Raw genomic sequence first — 20,200 nt, forward strand, 5'->3', positions numbered from 1 at the left:
GGAAAACATTGATATGGGAAAAACTTTAACTTGATCGAATGAAACGAAGACACAAAATCCAATGACGCCCCAGGTGAATTGTGCTCTGACTAACGATTTGGACATTATTATCGTCAGCAGCTTCTACAATGTTTTCATGAGCACAGTTGAAGAATTGACAATGCACTTTGAATGCCTTATCAATGACAGAAAACCGTTTACTAAAAGTGTTTAGCCTTAAGGGGACATGTCTGTTTATGAGGCTGTAAAACATAATTTGCTCTTTGAAAAGTTCTAAAGCCACGTCTGGACAGTAACTTTATAAAGCACCATAGAGAGGCTCCAGCACACTCAAATCACGCCTAATAAACCTGTCCATAAAACAGGGTAGAGTGCCATCCACTCTGCAAAGGTTACCCCTGTCTTTAACCACATGAACCCTGGCGGCCCTATTCTGGGCATGTCATAATAGCAGTACTTTTAACAGAAGTACTTTTGGCGAAAATATTTGATCTATCTGACAACATACAGTATATGGTTTAAGTGGTTATGGCTGGTGACAAGTCCAAACCGAAGAACCTTCGTCCGATATGTTTCTTACCAGTTGTTCCGTTAACTGCTTGGCAACTTCTTAGCCACCTTTGACACATCTTATGATTGTCAAACATCACTATACAGCGTCTTTGTTATTTCTTTGAGAACATCAAAGTTTTATTTGACAGGGCTGGTTATGTAAGTGTTTTTTCTGCACTTAAAAGAGCTTTCACCATGATTAACCATGATGCACTTCTCTCAAAACTGTCCCATTTTACATTCCCCTCTGCTGGATGAAATTGTTTTTGCCAAACAGGAAAAAATATGGTTAATGCTGATGTGCTGATTAATGGGCCAATTCAATACATAAGTAAATTAAATGAATTGTGGAGAGGCACTTAGAGCTAGCCTGCACTTTCTTTACAATATTTTTTAGAAAGGGATGGATGAAAAAACATCGATGGCTTTCTTTCTGCATGCATGCAATGTTACCTAGACTACAAAGTTAAATGCCTTCATTCAGCGTCTGATACTGGCATAAACGCACAGGCACACACAGGCATGCACACGCGCGCACACACACGCAGCACAAACGGACAGTAGAAATAATGCTTGACTTGACAACAAGTGTCTAACCTCCTTTCAAACATGGACTGGTTCAACGGCTCATTTCTTGTCCAGAGCTCCACTTGTGAAGGGAGTGTAGAGAAGGTGGATTAGCGCCGACAAAGGTCACTAATATAGTCCTCTCTGCAGTGACATGGAGTGAATGGAGTTGTGAATAGAGATCTTTGTTGATAGGATGACTGGTGGGCTTCCACTCACACAGAGAGCCTTGTGGTGGTAATTGCCTCGTCATTGGCAGTCTGGCCATGCCACTGGTTTAAACCACTAGAAACCCACAGATCAATGCACTGGAGGAGCTGATGTCATGCTGATCATCACGTCTCTAATGATATTGCCTAGGTGTAATTGAAATTCACGCACACGGTAACACACACACACACACACACACACACACACACACACACACACACACACACACACACACACACACACACACACACACACACTGTGTGTATACATAATACAGTGCTTAAACACGTATATAAACAGTTGTGAGTTGTGTGTGTGTGTGTGTGTGTGTGTGTGTGTGTGTGTGTGTGTGTGTGTGTGTGTGTGTGTGTGTGGGTGCGAGAGTGTATGTATATACTTGTACATACAATACATACATACATACATACTGTACATGCATGCACACACGCACAGCATGTGTATTCGGAATTTCAGGTGCAAATTGTTAGTAAAGACGTATGAACAAGAGTAACGATATGTTGTTTTAAATTAGAAGTCACAAGCTACAAATGATATGAAAATAGAATGTCCCGGGCTGTTTCATGAAATATGATTTTGTTCTTCCTCTTCTTTCCTCCATACACCCCTCCTTCCGTTCTCTCCTCCTCTCTGTCTCAGACTGGGACCAGACGCCCCAGACAGATGCACCAGTAACTTTGATGCAGTGGCCCAGATACGAGGGGAGGCCTTCTTTTTCAAAGGTACGGAAACCCCAAAGTATGTAAGAGAGTGAGGGAGGGAGCAAGGAGAAGACCAAATGAACCCTTTTAAGACCGGGAACGCATCCGTGTCATTTTCGATTTCTTTGGCTATTGAAAAATAGCCATAGCCATAGATATACAAGCTCATAAGCGCGGCACATCTGCAATTTATTTATTTTCGTGAAAATGTGTGCAAATCTTTGAATATATATATTTGTTAAAGCGAACATTTGTAACTCAAATCTTTGCTTCTGGGGTTGTCCCTGGAACAAAATATTTTTACTTTTTCATGTCAAGGACCACCCAAAAAGATATGAGTTAAAAATGTTGTTTAAAAAAATATATGTATTCAAAGATTTGCACAAATGTGAAAGATCTTTCGAAAATAGCAGATCTACAAGCTCACAATGTGGCGCAATGTGAGCCTGTAGGTCAGCTATTTTCATACCTTGTACTACAGTATAAAATATAGGGCTTATGTGGTTACTCAGACTAATCGAAATTACAATGTGTTCGCGTTGATACATACTTACTTTTTATTATCCAAAAAAAGTACTCATCAATAACGATAAAATTATCACTATGAAGATAATTGACGGTTGCAGCCCTGAGGACAAGTCAGAGTGATTGAAATCCCACTATTCCCACTCATTCAAAGGGCGTTTGATAACTTTGAGGCTAAAGATATCTCTGTGTCAGTTTGGTTTCATCTCAATTGCCTATTAATCAGAGTACATTTACACAGCGCCGCTGCCGTGTTTTTATATCTACAGGGTAAAATCCTTGTGTTAGTTTAATTCGAGAGAGTGTGGAAATGTAATCAAATGGATCCTTTTAACAAAGTGTTACATTTGAACACTTCCAGAGTTATAAATGTATAAATTAAGGATTTTACTGAGTATGTCTGCCAGCAAGTTTTCTGAGCGTTTTACCGCTGCTTCTTTTAATCGCCTTTAAACCACATTTTAACACAGAGGAGCAGGTCTACCCTTTTAATAACACTTGTCAGGTGGTCCCGTCGCTCCTACAAAGACAAAGACACAAAGTAAAAAAGAACACTTAAGCCCTGGCTAAACGAATCCACCCAGGAATAAAAGACAGACTGTAGGAGGAAAGAACAAGAATGCATGCTTCATCTCTCATTTAATTTCAGCAGATCCCTCAGAATTTTCATTCAAGGTACTAGTCCCAGTTATCACCCCCTTCCCATGTCATTTTAACAATGCCTCACAAAAGATATTTGTTATAAATATTTGTTATAAATAAAATCGAGGATATAAGGAAACAAATCACCCCATAGGAATTTTCAAAGCAATTGAAGGTTCATTATTTTAGCCATGTTGAAACTGCATTATTGTCTCCTTTTTATCTGAATCATATCCCTTATAAAATCAACCACGTGCAGCCTTGTACTGATACAGTTAGCCCCAGTGCTTTAATGTGTCATAAACTTTGACCATTTTTACTCAGGTTTTAGTGCTTTACATAGGACAGAATCTGCCCTTCTCAAGGTATCCAATAAGCTCCTTTTAGCAGCCAACAGCGGGAGAGAATGCAATTTGGACACAGCAGATCATACCATTTAACTGACCATCTAAACCTGGGTTGGCCTCAAGGTCACTGCACTTAGTTGGTTTTATTCTCACCTTCAGTGGTGGAAGAAGTACCTTTTCAGTAGCAATGCCACAATGTAGAAATCATTTTGCAAGTTAAAGCCCTGTATGCGAAATGTTACTTTAATAAAAGTACAAAAGTATTGGCATCAAAATATACTTACAACACCAAAGTAAACTCACAACGCATCGTGAACTTGTGGATCGGCTATTTTTTAATAGACAATGCCTAAAATAGGGCTCAATTGGTTAATTATGTGGTTGTTTCGTAATAAAAATCTAACATTGCAAAGTAACTAGTAAGAGTACAATATTTGTCTCCCAGATGTAGTGGAGTAGAAGGTATCAACAAATGGAAATACTCAAGTAAAGTAAAAGTACTTCAAAATTGTACTTAAGTACCGTACTTGAGTAAATGTACCGAGTTACTTTCAGCCACTGCTTTCCTTTTAGAAAGAACCTACAAAGCCACCATGGATAATTACCATAGAGTTATATAAAATCTAGTGAACGGACAACCCTGCCCCACCAATTCATTTCAATGGAGCTGCTCACCCAGCGCATGAAGCACCCAGAAGTACCCTCCTCTTCTTCAGTATTTGACCAACATGGTTTTGGTCAAAGAGCAGGCACACTAGCATTTTAACCCCATTAAGACCTGAGGCCGATTCTACAAAATATCTTCTAAATCCTAACAGTTTTCAGAATCACTTATGTTGCTATAATATCAGTAAACTCAAACTTTTTCATGTCAAGGACCCCCAAAATGATATGTATTTGGCTGCGGACCCCATCTGAAAATATGTTGTTCCAGGGACCCCCAGAAGCAAAGATTTGAGTTACAAATGTTGGCTTTAAAAAATATATGCCGGTATTCAAAGATTTGCACAAATGTTCAAAATGTTTCAAAAATAGCAGATCTACAAGCTCATGGTGCAGCACTCTGTGCCGCGCTATGAGCTTGTATATCTGCTATTTTTGAATAGCCAAATAAATCTAAAATGACACAGATGCGTTCCCGGTCTTATTGGGTTAAAAGCAGAAGTATTGCAATACCAGTTTTAACCACCAGGTTCAACAATCCCCAGTGGTCCCGGGGGCTTGGTAATTACTCATCTTCTACAACTCGCATTATGGTGTACTGGAAGGTGCAATTTTAGGTACTATTTGATCTAATGTGCAATCTAATCTAGTTGATCTAAATGCTTCCACTTGGCCGAATCATCCTATGTCACAATGGCTCTTCGTTGCTACATGGACGAGACACATAAATACCTTCCCCTGAGACCTGGTGAACCAAGAGTATCTCAGTGATGTCAGCTGTCGGATAGCTCATCTTAAATTAAAATTATTTTCAACACAATAATTAAAATTCAGAAATCACATTGTTCAGTCCCCCAAACACTAAATCTCAATCACAAATCTGCTACTACTCATTAGTCATGGTCACATGCCTGCTAATGTGAAGCCCGCTGTCACAAATTTGAGAGTACTATTCAATTCACATTTAAGCTTTGAACTGAACATTTAAAAAAAAAGAAAAAAAAGTCCAGTCCTGCTTTCTTCAGATAAGAACCATCTTCAGAATTAAGTCGTTGCTCACACATACTGACCTTGGGAAAAGTCATTCAAAAGTCATCCATTCTTATTTCTTCAAAACTCAAATTACTTTCTGGCATAAACCAAATGTCACTCTCTCACCTCCAAAATAGTTCAGAATGTGTAGCTTAGGCTTCTTACTGGTGTTAACAGAGAGCTTATCTGGCGTCTTTCCATTGGCTCAATGTTCGGTTTAGAATTGATATTAAGATATGACTGATCACTTTTAGAGCGCATCTGAGCCTGGCTGGTACCAAGCTACATTATAGAAAAAATGACCCCATAATACCCAGTTCTCCGCCTTAGATCCTCAGGTGGGGCCCATCTGGCCTTTCCAAAGTCTAGGCTTAATATTTTCATGCAACCTTTATTTATTTTCTCGGAAATACATTGAGGGCAGGGGCCTCATTTTCAATGATGCAGAGATTACAAAAGGCACAATACAACAGTGTAACAATATTGGAAATAAGAACAGCAGGATAAAACAAGTTATATATTGTGAAAACAAGCAAAAGAACAGAGTATGAAAGCAATAATAAAGACATCTTAATATCTAAAGTTGACGGTGCTTATAGCGCCAGGGCCCCTTGGCTTTGTGATGCCCTGACTGAGGAGATAAGACTTGCAGAATCGGAGACTTCTATTAAAACCCATTTATTGAGCTTTTACTCTTTATCTGTACTTATTTATTTAAACTTTTTGTTTTAGTTTTTTTCCCTTTTTATCTATTTACAGTCTTTATCTTTCAACATCCTTCTGTTTTGTCCTTACTGTGTTATTGTGTCTTTCGTCTTTTTGTTGGAACTTTCTTTACTTTTTTGTAATTGCTTTTGTTTGGCCTTACTGTTTGGCTTTCTGTTGTAACGCCTTCTGAGTTTCCTAACAATTCATTAGTAGTAAAGTGTCCTCATTGAATTTACATCTCACTGGCAAAACAAAGCCTGTGCCGTGCTATGACCTTGTATATCTGCTATTTTTGAATAGCCAAAGAAATCTAAAAATGACACAGATGTTTTCCCCGTCTAAATGGGTAAAAGCGGGTGAGTCAGACTGTGGTAGTCAATGCCAGAATGAATGATTCAGATGAGTGGTGGGTCAGCTGGGGAACTGCAGTCCAACACAGCCCAAGGCCTCCATACAAATGTGTTCTCTTAAATAATATCCCTCATGGTTCAGCTTGAGAACAACTACACCAAACACACTAACACAGTCAAAAACAATAGTAAAGTGACCCTAAATTGGTGGTCTTTTTTCATTCTTTTTTTAACCAGCTTGTGAAGCAGGCTTTAAGCCAATGGGGAGTCCACAATGCCTTCCCATACTCTGAACGGGCGTAAGAGCTCTGGTCACAGAATTCGACGCGTCGTCACATCAGTCAACGCAACGCGCTCACCTTAACGTCCTCTCAGGCTATGGGTTCACATCACAACTGCTAGCGCTCCATAAAGAGGGAATTGTGCATCAGTTTGGTTCAATAATCTAATCATGTTCTATTTGAAATTTTACATTTTGATGGGGCAATCAATCAGTCCTTTGGTCACTGTACCAGCAATTTTGCATTCAGTTGAAGTGCCCGGTCTGTTTTCCATTTGACTGATTGCCATCATCTCTAGACACACATTTTAGACACGGCGCAATTTACACAGCTGTGCTGAACATTTTGTTTGGTTGCGTCTGTGTAAATGTCTTTGTAATTGTGTGAATTAGTGTAGATGTTTGGGAAAATTGTTTTACAGTATGTAGTACTTACAACACGTCGCACTGTGACACGTTGTGAGCTTGTAGATCTGCTATGAAAGTGAAAGTGGTCTGAGTCTGGGTTTTATAAATATTCAACCAATGGAAAGTATTGCAAGAGTTAGGGACTAAATAATAGCTACATTGGAGCATTTGGAAGACGGGTTATTTTTTCCCATATCTTAACCCATTAAAACTGGGAAAGCATCTGTGTCATTTTAGATTTTAGCGTTGGCTATTCAAAAATAGCAGATCTACAAGCTCACAGCGGGCTTGTACATCTGCTATTTTTGAACATTTTTGAAAATCTTGAAAGTCTTAGAACTACTGATTCAGAAGGCATTTGTAGAATTGGCTTCAGCTCTTAAAGCATGTAATGCTTCCACAGATCAGCGACGATATCCGTATTTCAACAGAAAATGTATCCACAGATGGGCATACACTGTACTTGTACTGTTGTTCCCAATTCCAACTTCCGTGTCGGCCTCCTGTCACATAGGGAAGTATTTCTGGCGTCTGACCAGAGAGAAGCACCTGGTGTCACTGCGTCCTGCTCTGATCCATAGTTTCTGGAGAGGCCTGCCAGCCAACCTGAACAGTCTGGACGCTGTATACGAGAGACCTGGAGACCACAAGATTGTGTTCTTTAAAGGTATTGTAAAGAAAATATTGGATGCTAGCAGTGGTGGAAGAAGTACTACATTTTTTTACTTTAGTAAAAGTATCAATACCACTATGTAGAAATACTCTGTTACAAGTAAAAGTCTGGTAATCAAAATTTACTTCAGTCAAAGTACAGAAGTTTAGGCATCAAAATATACTTTAAGTAACAACAAGTAACAAGTAACAAAAGTAAAAGTATTTATTGTGCAGAATGTCCTGTTTCACGTTCAAAATGTATAAAAAATGTTTTGAAAATAGACGATCTGCTATTTTCAAATGGCCGAAATACCTCAAAATTGTACTGAGGTACAGTACTTAAGTAAATGTACTTAGTTACTTAACACCACTGGATGCTAGTTTACTATGCAGATATATCTTTGTTTTTGTTAGATTTGTTTTTCTTGGCCACAAATGTTGAGAATGTTGTTTAGACAGATGCTAGGTTCATTGTTTACCTGGTATCCTAGTTTCTTTGAGGTGCCACATTGTTCTCTCTGCACTCTACATATGTCTCTATTTACCTTGTTTGTTGACAAGACTGCATTGTTACTCTGCTTATTCCGATCGCACTTGTTGCTCTGGATAAGAGCGTCTGATAAATACCCAAATTGCATGCTCCTGTAAAAGCACTTCCTTCTAAAACAAGTCATTTCAAAACCAGAACCAGACTACCACAATAGCTTGAGTTCCTCAACAGTTCCGAGTGCAAAATGCAACAGAAATTAACCACTTCAATGGCATTATAGGCATTAGGCGTTGCACCATGACGTTGTGAGCCTGTGGGCTTGTAGATCGGCTATTTTCAAAATAATTTAGAAAGGTTTTTGTGACATTGAAGAGACATGAAGCCAATAGGGGGGAAACCGGTAACACACACACACACACACACACACACACACACACACACACACACACACACACACACACACACACACACACACACACACATACACACACACACACACACACACACACACACACACACACCTGTGGGGGAAAACTATGTAAGTACAAAGTGCTTATATAAGTTATAAATACAAATCTCTAACAGATAGTGGCAGAATAGTATTCCACTGGGTTGGTCCTGTTGGTTTTGTTTTCTTTATTACCTCCGGCAGGTGAAAAATGTTGCTTTGATAGTTTGACATCACAAATACATTGAATACAGGTCAGTGAATCATGGTGTAAACATGCAGATATTGGATTTTATTGCCTTTCATACAAAAACAAATGCATCTGGGTAGCAGATGAAAATAAGCCGTATTTTTCAGTATTATTTTCTGCTTGATAGATGTTATCTTTTGTGAAGATAACATACATACAAAGTAACTCAAGGACACAGGTTTTATATCTTGGGAAATGGTTTTCTGGGCAGAGAGTATTCTGTCCTTCCTTGTGGAGCCAAACTGTGAATGATGTGTGATGTGTCTTCTAACCTTTTTTTTATTATCATGATCAGAATCAGAATACATTTTATTGTCACACCACACTCACTTTTACAGTGTTGGTGTAAAAGTGAGTGGGTGAAATTCTTCTTTTTGTGCACGCTCTCAACATTGCAAGTTACAAGAGAAGGGATTTTTTTTTTGTTCTTTTCAATTTGACTATGTAAAACACTGGGTCGGAAAGCCTGAATATTTAGTATGTAAACACTGGGGTTGAAAGCCTGAATATTTAAATAGTAATTGTGTTGAGACACATAAAGAAGGGGTAGGACCCGACTTCTCCCTACTCCTTTTTCGAACATCCACCTATAATTCCACAAACCTCTGTCACCTAAAGCTGTCACCGAAACCTGTCACCAAAACCTGTTCTGCCCGGTTCTCCTCAGTGGCTGGAGCAATTCATCTGAATTTGAACATGGGCATTGACCATTAGCATGTGCACGGAACAGTGACGCCCGTTTTTCACTTTCCCAAAATGTAAGCTGTTTATTAGCGTTTTTATGTAAAAGAATTCGGGCTATGGGAGCTATCGTCGGGCATGCTTACTGCTATAGAGCACCGAAGTCTGACGTAATTTACACATCCTAGGTTTGTCTACCTGGTTCGCGGTTTTCCACCCCCATTCTGAATACCATAGACGTATTTAATATCGCGTCAAATAAGAACTGTGTTCCAAAAATAAACAAATGACCCCGGCGGTTTCACTCTTATGGATATGAAGCATCAACTGACGGTGAGAAAACGCTAATGTTACTTCCGCCGAATTACTTACGTTTTTGCCAGAAACAGACTGTATCAAATATAAGTGACTGACTATCATAAACGATACAGAACCTCCTCCCTGACAATATCGCCGAGACATTTTTTTTTTTTTGGACCACAATTCTTATATGAGACTCTAAGGTTCTAAGATGACCCAATGTTATTCTCCTTAGCGAAATGACTTTGCGAACCTGGGGATGAACGAGTGACGTCAGGACTTTTGTACTCTATTGTCTGTCTGTCTTATTTACTATGGTAGGTGTATACATCATGAACAAATTTTTACCTTCAGTGCCGTTTATGGTATGTATTTTCTATGCTACAGCAAGTTAAAGATACTTATTTTAACACGTAAAATGTTAACCAACCTGTATGGTAGAATACTGTATGTTAATACAATCAGCTGTTGTTGGTCTCCCTACTCTTGCATTGATTTCAACCCTAGTGTCTGGTAGAACACTGGTTGACAATGTAAATAAAGTTATTTGAAGCAGACGGCACGCCGGATTGAGTATGCCGCCATCTTTATTGTTGTTTTAATTTGAATTATATCTCGCTGGGGTTCCGCTAGCCTAGTGGTTAGAATGCAGCCTGACAGCGAGTCTTGGGTTCAATTACCAAGCCCTTTGCTGCGTGTCACTCCCTGTCTCTCTCACCCTGTTTCCTGTCTCTTTACTATGTACTATCAATAAAGGCAGAAAAGTCCCAAAAATATATTTAAAAAATAATTACATATCTCTGTCGGAAGAGAGAGACAACAGACATAAAACTTATGGATTGTAGCTTTAAAATAGATTTGTTTTTCTATATATTTTTGATCTGGGCACTATTTCTAGAATAGATCATTTGGACCACAAATGAAGGATTGAAAAAACTGGCATAGTTTGAAATACCAACTTGCCCCTGTGGACTTAAAACATCCGGAGGCGCCTGGATGGACCAATTCCAATAATGTTTAATACCAATCCTAATTATCAAAAAATCATCCAGGGATGAAGTAAATATGTATGTATGTCCATTTTATGCTACAACAAATTACTTTAGTCAAATCATGCACGTCACAGTGTGAGCTGTGATTGGTCTACTTTTGTGGGGACCTTGACTCACACCTTTTTGTCCCGCCCACTCAGGTCTAAAATACTGGATATTTAAAGACAACAACGTGGAGGAGGGATACCCAAGACCAATCAGTGACTTCGGCCTACCGATGGAGGGCGTGGACGCTGCCTTTGTTTGGTTGCACAACGACAAGACATACTTTTTTAAGGACAATCACTACTGGCGTTACGATGACCACATGAGACGTATGGACTTGGGGTACCCTAAAGACGCTACGCTATGGAAGGGGCTGCCGCCAAACCTGGACGACGCCATTAGGTGGTCTGATGGTGAGTGTACCCTGAACTTGAGCAGGGTTTCTCAAAGTGGGTGCCAGAATACTTTTATAATTTCAGTCTAACCACTTAATCCCTCTATATTTAGTCAAATGGACGTGAGTTGCAAATGTACCCCCCTGAATAGGGGTGCTGGGGTTCAAGTGGTTAAATGTCAAAGTTATTTTCAATCTGTCCTAATGGAAATTGATATCCTCTCAAATTTTCCTTGTGACATACTGTATCTTAGGGGGAAAGATGTACATATTTACCTAGCGTAATATGACCTAAATGTAAGGTGCAATAAAGTAACAATGTAACTCAGGGGTGCTGTGGATAAAAAGGTTATTTACAGGGGTGCCCTGAGCCAAAAACGTTTGAGAACCCCTGCCCTAGAGTTCCTATTCTGGGGGCGAACATTCTGTGAAAATAGCAGATCTACATCACGTCGTGATGCAATGTGTTGTGAGCCTGTAGATCGACTATTTTCTACGTGCGACAACATTATACAGGGAAGTGTAAATCAGTGCTCTGGACTGAAACACTAGATGGGGAGCTTAGTTTACACTTGAATTCAAGAGGATTTCCACATGATAAAACGATCACATTTGTTGTATTTTATAGTGTAAATATCAAGAACAAACATTTAGTACAGCAGCGTGTGCCCACACGTTTACACACACAAGCGAGCTGGTTATGGGCAAATACTTTGTGTACATTCCCAATGCCTTGAATTATGTATGTGTAGTGTACATGAATTATGAATATGAATACAATTAAAGTACTGTAGAAGTAAGCGAGGTTCAGTAAGGAAGGCAGAGGAGTAGATGTATTACAGGAATGTTACTCATTTCCCCTGTGGTGGCTATCTTTAATCGATGCCTTCAGTTACTTACTGTAGATATTGAAGTTGCACCTGCAGAAAAATCAATAGGTTTTTATTATTTGTTGTCCACTGTTATTATTGGTATCTGTATCTGGGTAATCACTGGTGTGTGCATGCGTGCGTGCGTGCGTGCGTGCGTGCGTCTGTATACTGGGAAATGTTGGCACAAGGACATAGTGCTTTATTGACAATGATACTTGTATGATAATACAAGACGTTGCTGACATGAGTACATGTGGGGAATCCTTTTGATGTCCACACATTGGGTGGAAATGAAAAAAAAAATACGACATTCTTTATCAATGGACTGCAAAAAGGATGTGAACAAGCAGTTTCAGCATTGACTGCAGTGCATCAAACCCTTTGCCAAATATGCCCATTTAAGTGTTGCAGAGAACGCAGACGGTGACCTACTATGCTGAGAGAAACAACAACAACTTTGTTTTACGAGTTCATGGCCTGTGTTCTGAAGCTGCACAAGCTACAAAGGTCCTGCCCTAACCTACTGATTGGGTCTGAGAGAAAAGGCCAACCACTGAAAAGCAGACTATACTAAAGGAGATGGCTCACGCATGGTCTCACATGCGTTAAAGGGACTACACCATGAATTTTAACTTTTTCTTCTTTTTTGTGTGTTTTTGGTCTCCCCTACCTCTCTTCTATCCTCAAAAATACCCCAGTTTGAACACTCAGGCTTTCACAGCAAATCTGGGGTTTTCTGTAAATTGGTCTAAAAACAGGCCAAACTCATTTGGTCCCCCTGCCTACGTCACGTCAGGGAACAATTCCTCCCGTTTTTCAGTTCCAACCAAAATAAAAAAAGAAAAAACTTTTTTATTTTTATTTTATTTTTCTTATTTTTTTCGTTTTTTTTTTTTTTTTACTTTTTCCACACAGAACCAGGAGATAACATGCATACAAACTGGCTCAATAGCGCCCCGTGCCAAACAGGACGTTGTGGCATTGCAGGTAAAAGTGCTTTATAAGCCAGAGAGAAGTTAGTTGGAATGAGTATATCTGAGGCTTGATTTAGGCTCAAACCTTTTGAAAAACGTTTGAGGGACATAAACAATATGATATTAAATATATATATATATTTTTAAATTCATGGTGTAGTCCCTTTAACACTTAAGGGCCCTATTTTGCGCCCAAGTCGCGCTACCCACTATTTGGGGATTTAGCATTGCACAAGGGACGTTCCCGTGGCCGCATTGCTATTTTGCGCCACCAGCCTTATACCTAAAACACCTGTGCTACCCGTTACATTATGCAGGTGTGGTTTGGGCGTTACATTAATTATACCAATCAGCGTGCCATCTCTCCCTCTCTGCCCATGGAAGAGCGAAGAGGCAGTCCGACATTGATTGCCGAATAAAATAATATTTGATGCACAGAATTATCACTTGCACATTGCTGGCTAGAGAACTTTAAATTATAGAAGTCGCTTGTGTTCTGGATTAATTAAACTGAATGGTCTGGTGTGGTTAAAGCAAACACAGATCAAATTACATTTTATTTGTCTTTAATCTGAAGCTTAACTGGCAACTGCTGATAGAAACACAACTTATTGACAAAAGGAATTAACAGTCACGCTTTTGTGGATTACAGTAAAATTGTAATGACAATCACAATCACGTAATTCAGAAGTTGCGCTGTTCAGCTCTGCAGCCGCATTGAGGCACATGTAATGTCGGACAAATCCCGACATATTTGATACACAGAAGTATCACTTACTTATATTTAGTGGTTACTGATTATAGAACATGTAATCCGTATTAGATTTCCTGCGCAATGGATTAATCAAACTGAAGTGTGTGGTTTGGAGCGAATGGCATTTTGCAGCACAAAGCATTGTCTTTGAATAGACTAACTTATAACACAATTGAAACAAGGAATTGACACTCACTTCTGCTGATTATAGGAAAATTAGAATCACAGATTCGTTTAGAATTAGGAGTGAGGAAGACATTTACGGTACATTTCCATTCCAGGCGCGCTCAACAACCAAATGGATTTGGGATAGCGGGTGGTCTGAGGAGCCGCAACCCGCTTTCCCATATGCGTGTGCCGTGTGGGCAAGATATCGATTTTGCGGATAGCGCAACAACACGCCCATCAGCCACACCTCCAGGTGCAAATACGGGAGTCGACATAATGTATTGCGAGTAACACCGCCGTAAGATGCCGTTTGGGAGGCATGCGTTAATCCGACAGACCTTTTCTCCGACTATGTGGCATCCGCGTGCGGTTAGGGTTAGGGTGCGGGTTTGGTTCGGGTTTACTGTTTAATGTCGGAGCACTGCGCTGTCGGAGGAATGCGCTGTCGGACTAACGTATTGCACCCTGCCGTTTAGGGCCAACGCCAGCTGCCTTGTGCGTAATTAACAGATTGCGGGTAGTGCCAAGGCATAGCGCACAAGATAGGGCCCATAGTATTCTATTTACTGTATACAGCCACACACTGCTTCTCCACACTGCTCCTGCCTAGTCTGGCTAACACCACTCTGGAATGAGATACAGCGAGTTTAAGGTTCACATGAACTTGTAATCCAGCAGTACAATACAACCCAAGGGGGGGGGAACGGCCATGGCAACATTGCAGGCTGTAAAATTCTTGCCCACCACAACAGTGTGTCAACAATACAAATAAAATAGGAGTTAGCTGTAGAAACCACCCAGGGTTAGCCCAGCTAGTCTCTGCCAGATCAGTCAAAAAAACTGAGCAGAAAACAGAGAGAGAAATGGAGATAGCCACCGTAAGAGAGGGGAAGAGAGAAGGTATTGTAGACTAAAGATAAAACAGAGAGAGATGTGAGGAAGAGGAAGAAAGGGAATGTTGAGATAAATACTGGAGAAGAAATAGGAAATGTCAACTTCTCCAAATCATTTAGCATCAGTATTGCTATTGAAATCATGTTGGTACAAGTGCATGCTTTTGATAATGAGCTATACTGTGTGCTTGCTCTATCTATTTTAATCTTTTTGATTTGTCAGATGAATCCAAGTACAGTACATTTCACCTATTCTATCCTGATCTGTTTTCTTCACGTATGTTCCCTTCTATTCTAATCTCTCTCTCTCTCTCTTTCAAGTCAATTACATTTTATTTATAAAGCACGTTTAAAAACAACCACGGTTGACCATATGCTGCACAGCATATAGAAAAAAATATACAAGAAAAAACAACAATGTTACACTAAATATATACAACAACACATAATAAAAATCACATTATAAAACGTTTTTAAAAAAAAAAAGCACAAGATAAGAGTCCAAGCATTTACATGGAGGCAGCTAGTGACAAGTTGTTCATTTTAGATGTCTTCGGCTATTCAAAAATAGCAGATACACAAGCTTGTAGTGTGGCATCGAGTTCCGCACTACAAGCTTGTAGATCAGCTATTTTTGATTTTTACTAATCTTTGAATATATATATTTTTTAAGCGAACATTTGTAACTCAAATCTTTGCTTGTGGGTCCCTGGAACAAAATGTTTTGAGATAGGGGTCCGCAGCCAAATACAATTGGGGGTCCTTGACATGAAAACGTTTGAGAACCACATAGCAACATTTTGTAGAATCGGTCTTAATGGGTTTAAAACAAACACTAGAATGTTTTAATTTATTCTAAATTTGACTGATCACTCCCTTATCTTCTTGCAGGCTCCTCCTACTTTTTCAAGGGGAAGGAGTACTGGCGCGTGCTGGGCAGCGACATGGAGGTGGAGGTCGGATATCCCCGGCTCATCGCCAAGGACTGGCTGGTGTGCACCGAGATGCAGTCGGACTCCCCGGACACGGAGTCCAACGGCACCGAGACGAGGGTCAACGGGCAGCATCACTTGGACCACGCCGAGAACGGCTACGAGGTGTGCTCCTGCACCTCCGACAGCGCCTCCCCTCTAGGGGTCCATCGCTCCCCCTCCCCCCTGTGGCTCCTGACGCCTCTCTGGACGCTGTCGTTGGCCCTCCTGCCCTCACTGCTATGATGTCAAAGAAAGGGAAGAGACTTTCAAACTGAATCAGGAAGTAGGATGGCCAAGTCGGCTGAGAGCGGGGCGGTTGGCCTATTGACTCTTTAATCACATGAAGCCTAGCGTCCCTATTCTGGGGGGCGAACGTTTGCCTGAAAATAGCCGATCTACGAGCTCGCTAGGGGTCGCAAGCACGACCCCTTGCGAGCTCGTAGGTCAGCTATTTTCGCCGAAGAGATTTTGGTGTAGATGGGAAAAAAGGAAGGGTCCTAGTATAGACCCCTGGGGGACTCCGGTCAACGAAGTATATAGGGTTTAAGTGGTTAATGGAGGACCAGTGTTTACTCAGATAAAACCGCGACAGGATAATTTGTTCTTGTAATTACGAATCTGTTGATATCTTTTAGTTGTTATTTATTTCCCATGATATTGAGAATACTTTTATAAAAAGCGTTTTTATTGCAGCTAACATCAGTGCGTGTGGGGCACCTAATTCTGGCAATGTTGGTGGCACGCTACTGTACATCGGTTACACAATTTCTGTATCACTTTTCCACTATATCTTTTGAAATAATCCAGAAAACAATTAATAATTTATGTTAGGAAAACGTCATTGAAATAGATAGATAGGAATTAGGTTAATGAGAGATAATGGTATTCCAAGGTCATCAATGCTGATTAGTGTCTTCATTAAGCACATGTTTACAGCAACAATATCTGGCTACGACAGTGTTGACCGGTGAATTGCACCCTGAAACATAGACGGGTAAAACAATAGTAGTAATGCAGTAAATGGCACCCAGGAAAGCCATCACACATCTAATCCTGTGTATGTTTCCTGCTATTACGATAAGTGCTTTAATATCAATCTAAGGATCCATGCTTATTTAAATAGTATAAGGTCTGAAGTAGCTGAAAGGACTTATGGATAACGTGTTCACTGGAACTCTTTAATACCAGGATTATGCGGATGGATGAATGGATGGATGCTAGCTCTTAATGTCATCATCATTTCTCTCCCATGCCCTTTTGCGATATTTGCTTATGTATTTCCATGGAATCATCAATTATATTAGATTAAATTCTCTACCCATATCAAAGTGAGCAACAGATGAATATAGATGTTTTCTGAGAAAAACTAATGGACAGCGACAATAATGGATGAGGGAGGATCAGGATTGTTGTTTCTGTCATAATGTCTCCAACAACACATCCACAACCATGGAGATCTTTCATCACCCCTGGACACTTTCCTTCCTTCAACTAGTGTCTGGAGACCAGACCGAGGATGGATGTATAGTATTGGAGGATGACATTAGATCGCTTTTAGTCCTCTCAACATGGCAACTGGATTTATTCTTATTATTGTTAAAATATGTTTACATACAGTACAATATAAATAGATACATATATTTGAATTGAAAAGGTCTATGGCTAATAATTGTGAGCATTTCAGGCTGTGTTTTCTAATGTGAGATATTTTTGTAGAAAATAAAGAATCACAATCTCTTGTTTGCCAAAAATAATAAATCAACAGAATGTTTCTTGGTGACTTGGTTTTTAAACTAGAAAGATGGTTGCTACTGTGTGGGCTAGAATACTGTAAAAGATAAGCATAATGGGGCAACCCGATAGCCGAGCCGTCAGGGCTGAGCGAGTCCCCCGTTATTCTTTACGGATTTCTAGTCTCTCTCCACTCTCGCTGTCAATGAAAGCAAAAAAATGCCCCCAAAATATCTTAAAAGCTAAGCAGAATGAAATAAGTTGAAATGCAGAGAATCAAGTGTGTAAAACTTCTTAATGTTTGAATTGCTATGTTAACTCTTTGCCTGCCACTGACGAGAATGACAAGATTTGTGTTTTCAGTGGTTTTCCACCAGATGGCGCTGTTCGCTACCCTATGAATGATGCTTTCACTGCCAGATGACGACAGACCCGGCCGGATCTGATGTAATTTTTGGGCTCATTTGCTTCCTGTTTATTTCCTGTGGGAAAATGGCTATATCTCTGTTCCTCTTGCTTTACCTCAAAAACGAGGCACATTGAACTGGCCACAGCTATGCAACGGATTACCACGAGCGGATAAAATTCCGAGACTCCCGAGACCCCGTGCGATCTCTGTGAGGAAGGCGATCACGGATAATATTAATAATATATACCACATGCGTGACTTGGGAGTTAAAATCGGACTCCTCTTGTCTCGCATGTCTCTCCTATCTCTGCCCTGGGTTTCATGTCTATCTACTTTCTGATTTATATCTATTAATACACAAAACCTGTGTGTGTGTGTGTGTGTGTGCGTATGTCAGTCGGTGTTTCCCGGGCATAACTCCCGTGGCACCTAACCAAACAGCCCCAAACTTGGCGTGTGTGGGCCATATGACCCGGGGCGTGTGTAGTGCCGAGTGGCAATTTGATGGGACCAACGGTTTCAGAGAACCGAAAAACCACAAATATCTGTCCCGGGGTCTGCGGAGGACGCATCGATTCTCCGGAGTCAAGACTGATCTTAAACACCTCATAATCACACGGAATGTACCGCACTCAATCAAGCTACTATTCTGATGTTGCTGTTCTCACTTAGATTTCATAATTTCGGTCCACTGTGCCATAATCCATAAGTAGTCCCATATGCATGTACAGTAGACCTATATAAATGTACCAGAATACATCAGATTAGCATTTCGATGAAGTGTGGTATGTTTTGCGAAATCGCGTTACAGATATGTTTTGAGAGGCATCGGACTTAAATAACGGCTACAAAGGTGAGAGTGCAAATCTCTGTCAGGAGATCTATCTCCCATCATCTTTCCATCTCTCTGTGGGGCATATGTGATGATATTTTGGGGTCGTGCCTGTATGAGAAAGCATGGGGAAATGGAGGGAAGAGCGATGATAAAGGATGCTGATTGTTAATGCCTTCATTGCCTTGTGCCAATTATGTTTGTACAGGAGCAGACTGAGAACACAAATCTAAAAGACACATACTGTGTGCGTGCGTGCAGAGAGAGAGAGGGAGAGGGAGAGAGAGGCCTATTGATGGGGAGGTTTATTGGAATGTGTAATGTTATTTCTATTCAGGATTTGTGGGAGCACTTGCACATACAGAATTGACTTCTGGGACACCTGTGGACCAGCCATCCGTGGCTCTTGATGCTCGAGGGCTGCATACAATAGCAATCAATCACCCTGGAGACATCGCACTGCTACTGAAATATACAAGTCGAGAGCAATCCCAATCACCTGAAGAGATTAGCCTCTCTGCTGCACTCCTGTAGTAGCTTATTGATCACAGAATCATACAGCAACAGGAGCAGGTTGTTTAGATATTTAGATACTGTAGAGGTTTATGGTGATGTGTGATCCAACTGAGACTGCTGTCACCCATTGGCTTACATTATATCATTGCATTGCAGTCAGTTTGGCCTTAAAAAAAAAACTTGGAATCAATCAATTTCCGGCTGAAAAGCAGCTAAATTATTATTTCTTAATTGTTTTGAAGGCGCTGTCAATGGTTTCATGAAAAGGATTTAAACAAGTTATGGAAAACATAAACTGCATCATATTGTTGGATGGTTATTTGACTAGAGTAAGCATGTAAGATTAAACAACTCGTAAATGTAATTAATGTTTGTGGTTCACTGGTTTTGATAACACTTGATATATAAGTAGCTTTGTTTGGTTCAACAAACAGTCCTACACTGCCCTCTTCTGGTGGAAATGTACATAAAGTGGTGAACAACACTGATCCTAATAATCAAGGTTGATCTATCAGTTTGGGTGATGAATAGCCAACTCTAAGATTACTCTTAAGATTAGGTTTAGCCTACAAGGCAAATCACCTGGACTATGTAGAATTATTCTACTTCATTTCAATAGATAACGTAAGAAAGACAATGGCATCAATTAATTAGATCAAGTATCTGTTCTAAAATAAATAATATAAAACACAGGCGAAGCTTTTTGAATTGAAAAAGAACAATATCATTAACCTCTGCTTTTATAGAGGGTCCTATTACAATAACGACTTTTCAAAGAACCTCAAGAGTTTAGAGCAAACTATTGCTGTATTAATTTATG

The 20,200-nt window shown here is 40.1% G+C and overlaps 1 protein-coding gene across 1 annotated transcript in view; it reads left to right on the forward strand.

The window, feature by feature from the left end:
• LOC311037470 (matrix metalloproteinase-17-like) overlaps window positions 1-17,663 on the forward strand; it is a 112,332-nt gene extending 94,669 nt beyond the window's left edge. The window contains exons 7-10 of the mRNA XM_084046646.1: window positions 1,987-2,069; window positions 7,518-7,670; window positions 11,019-11,276; window positions 15,810-17,663. Coding sequence (XP_083902772.1) covers window positions 1,987-2,069; window positions 7,518-7,670; window positions 11,019-11,276; window positions 15,810-16,135 — 820 coding nt within the window. The 3' untranslated portion in view covers window positions 16,136-17,663. The remainder of the gene's footprint in view (window positions 1-1,986; window positions 2,070-7,517; window positions 7,671-11,018; window positions 11,277-15,809) is intronic.
• Window positions 17,664-20,200: the final 2,537 nt, after the last annotated feature.

This window comes from Gymnoscopelus microlampas, assembly GCF_963454915.1.
Source record: "Gymnoscopelus microlampas genome assembly, chromosome: 21".
Lineage (NCBI taxonomy): Eukaryota > Metazoa > Chordata > Actinopteri > Myctophiformes > Myctophidae > Gymnoscopelus > Gymnoscopelus microlampas.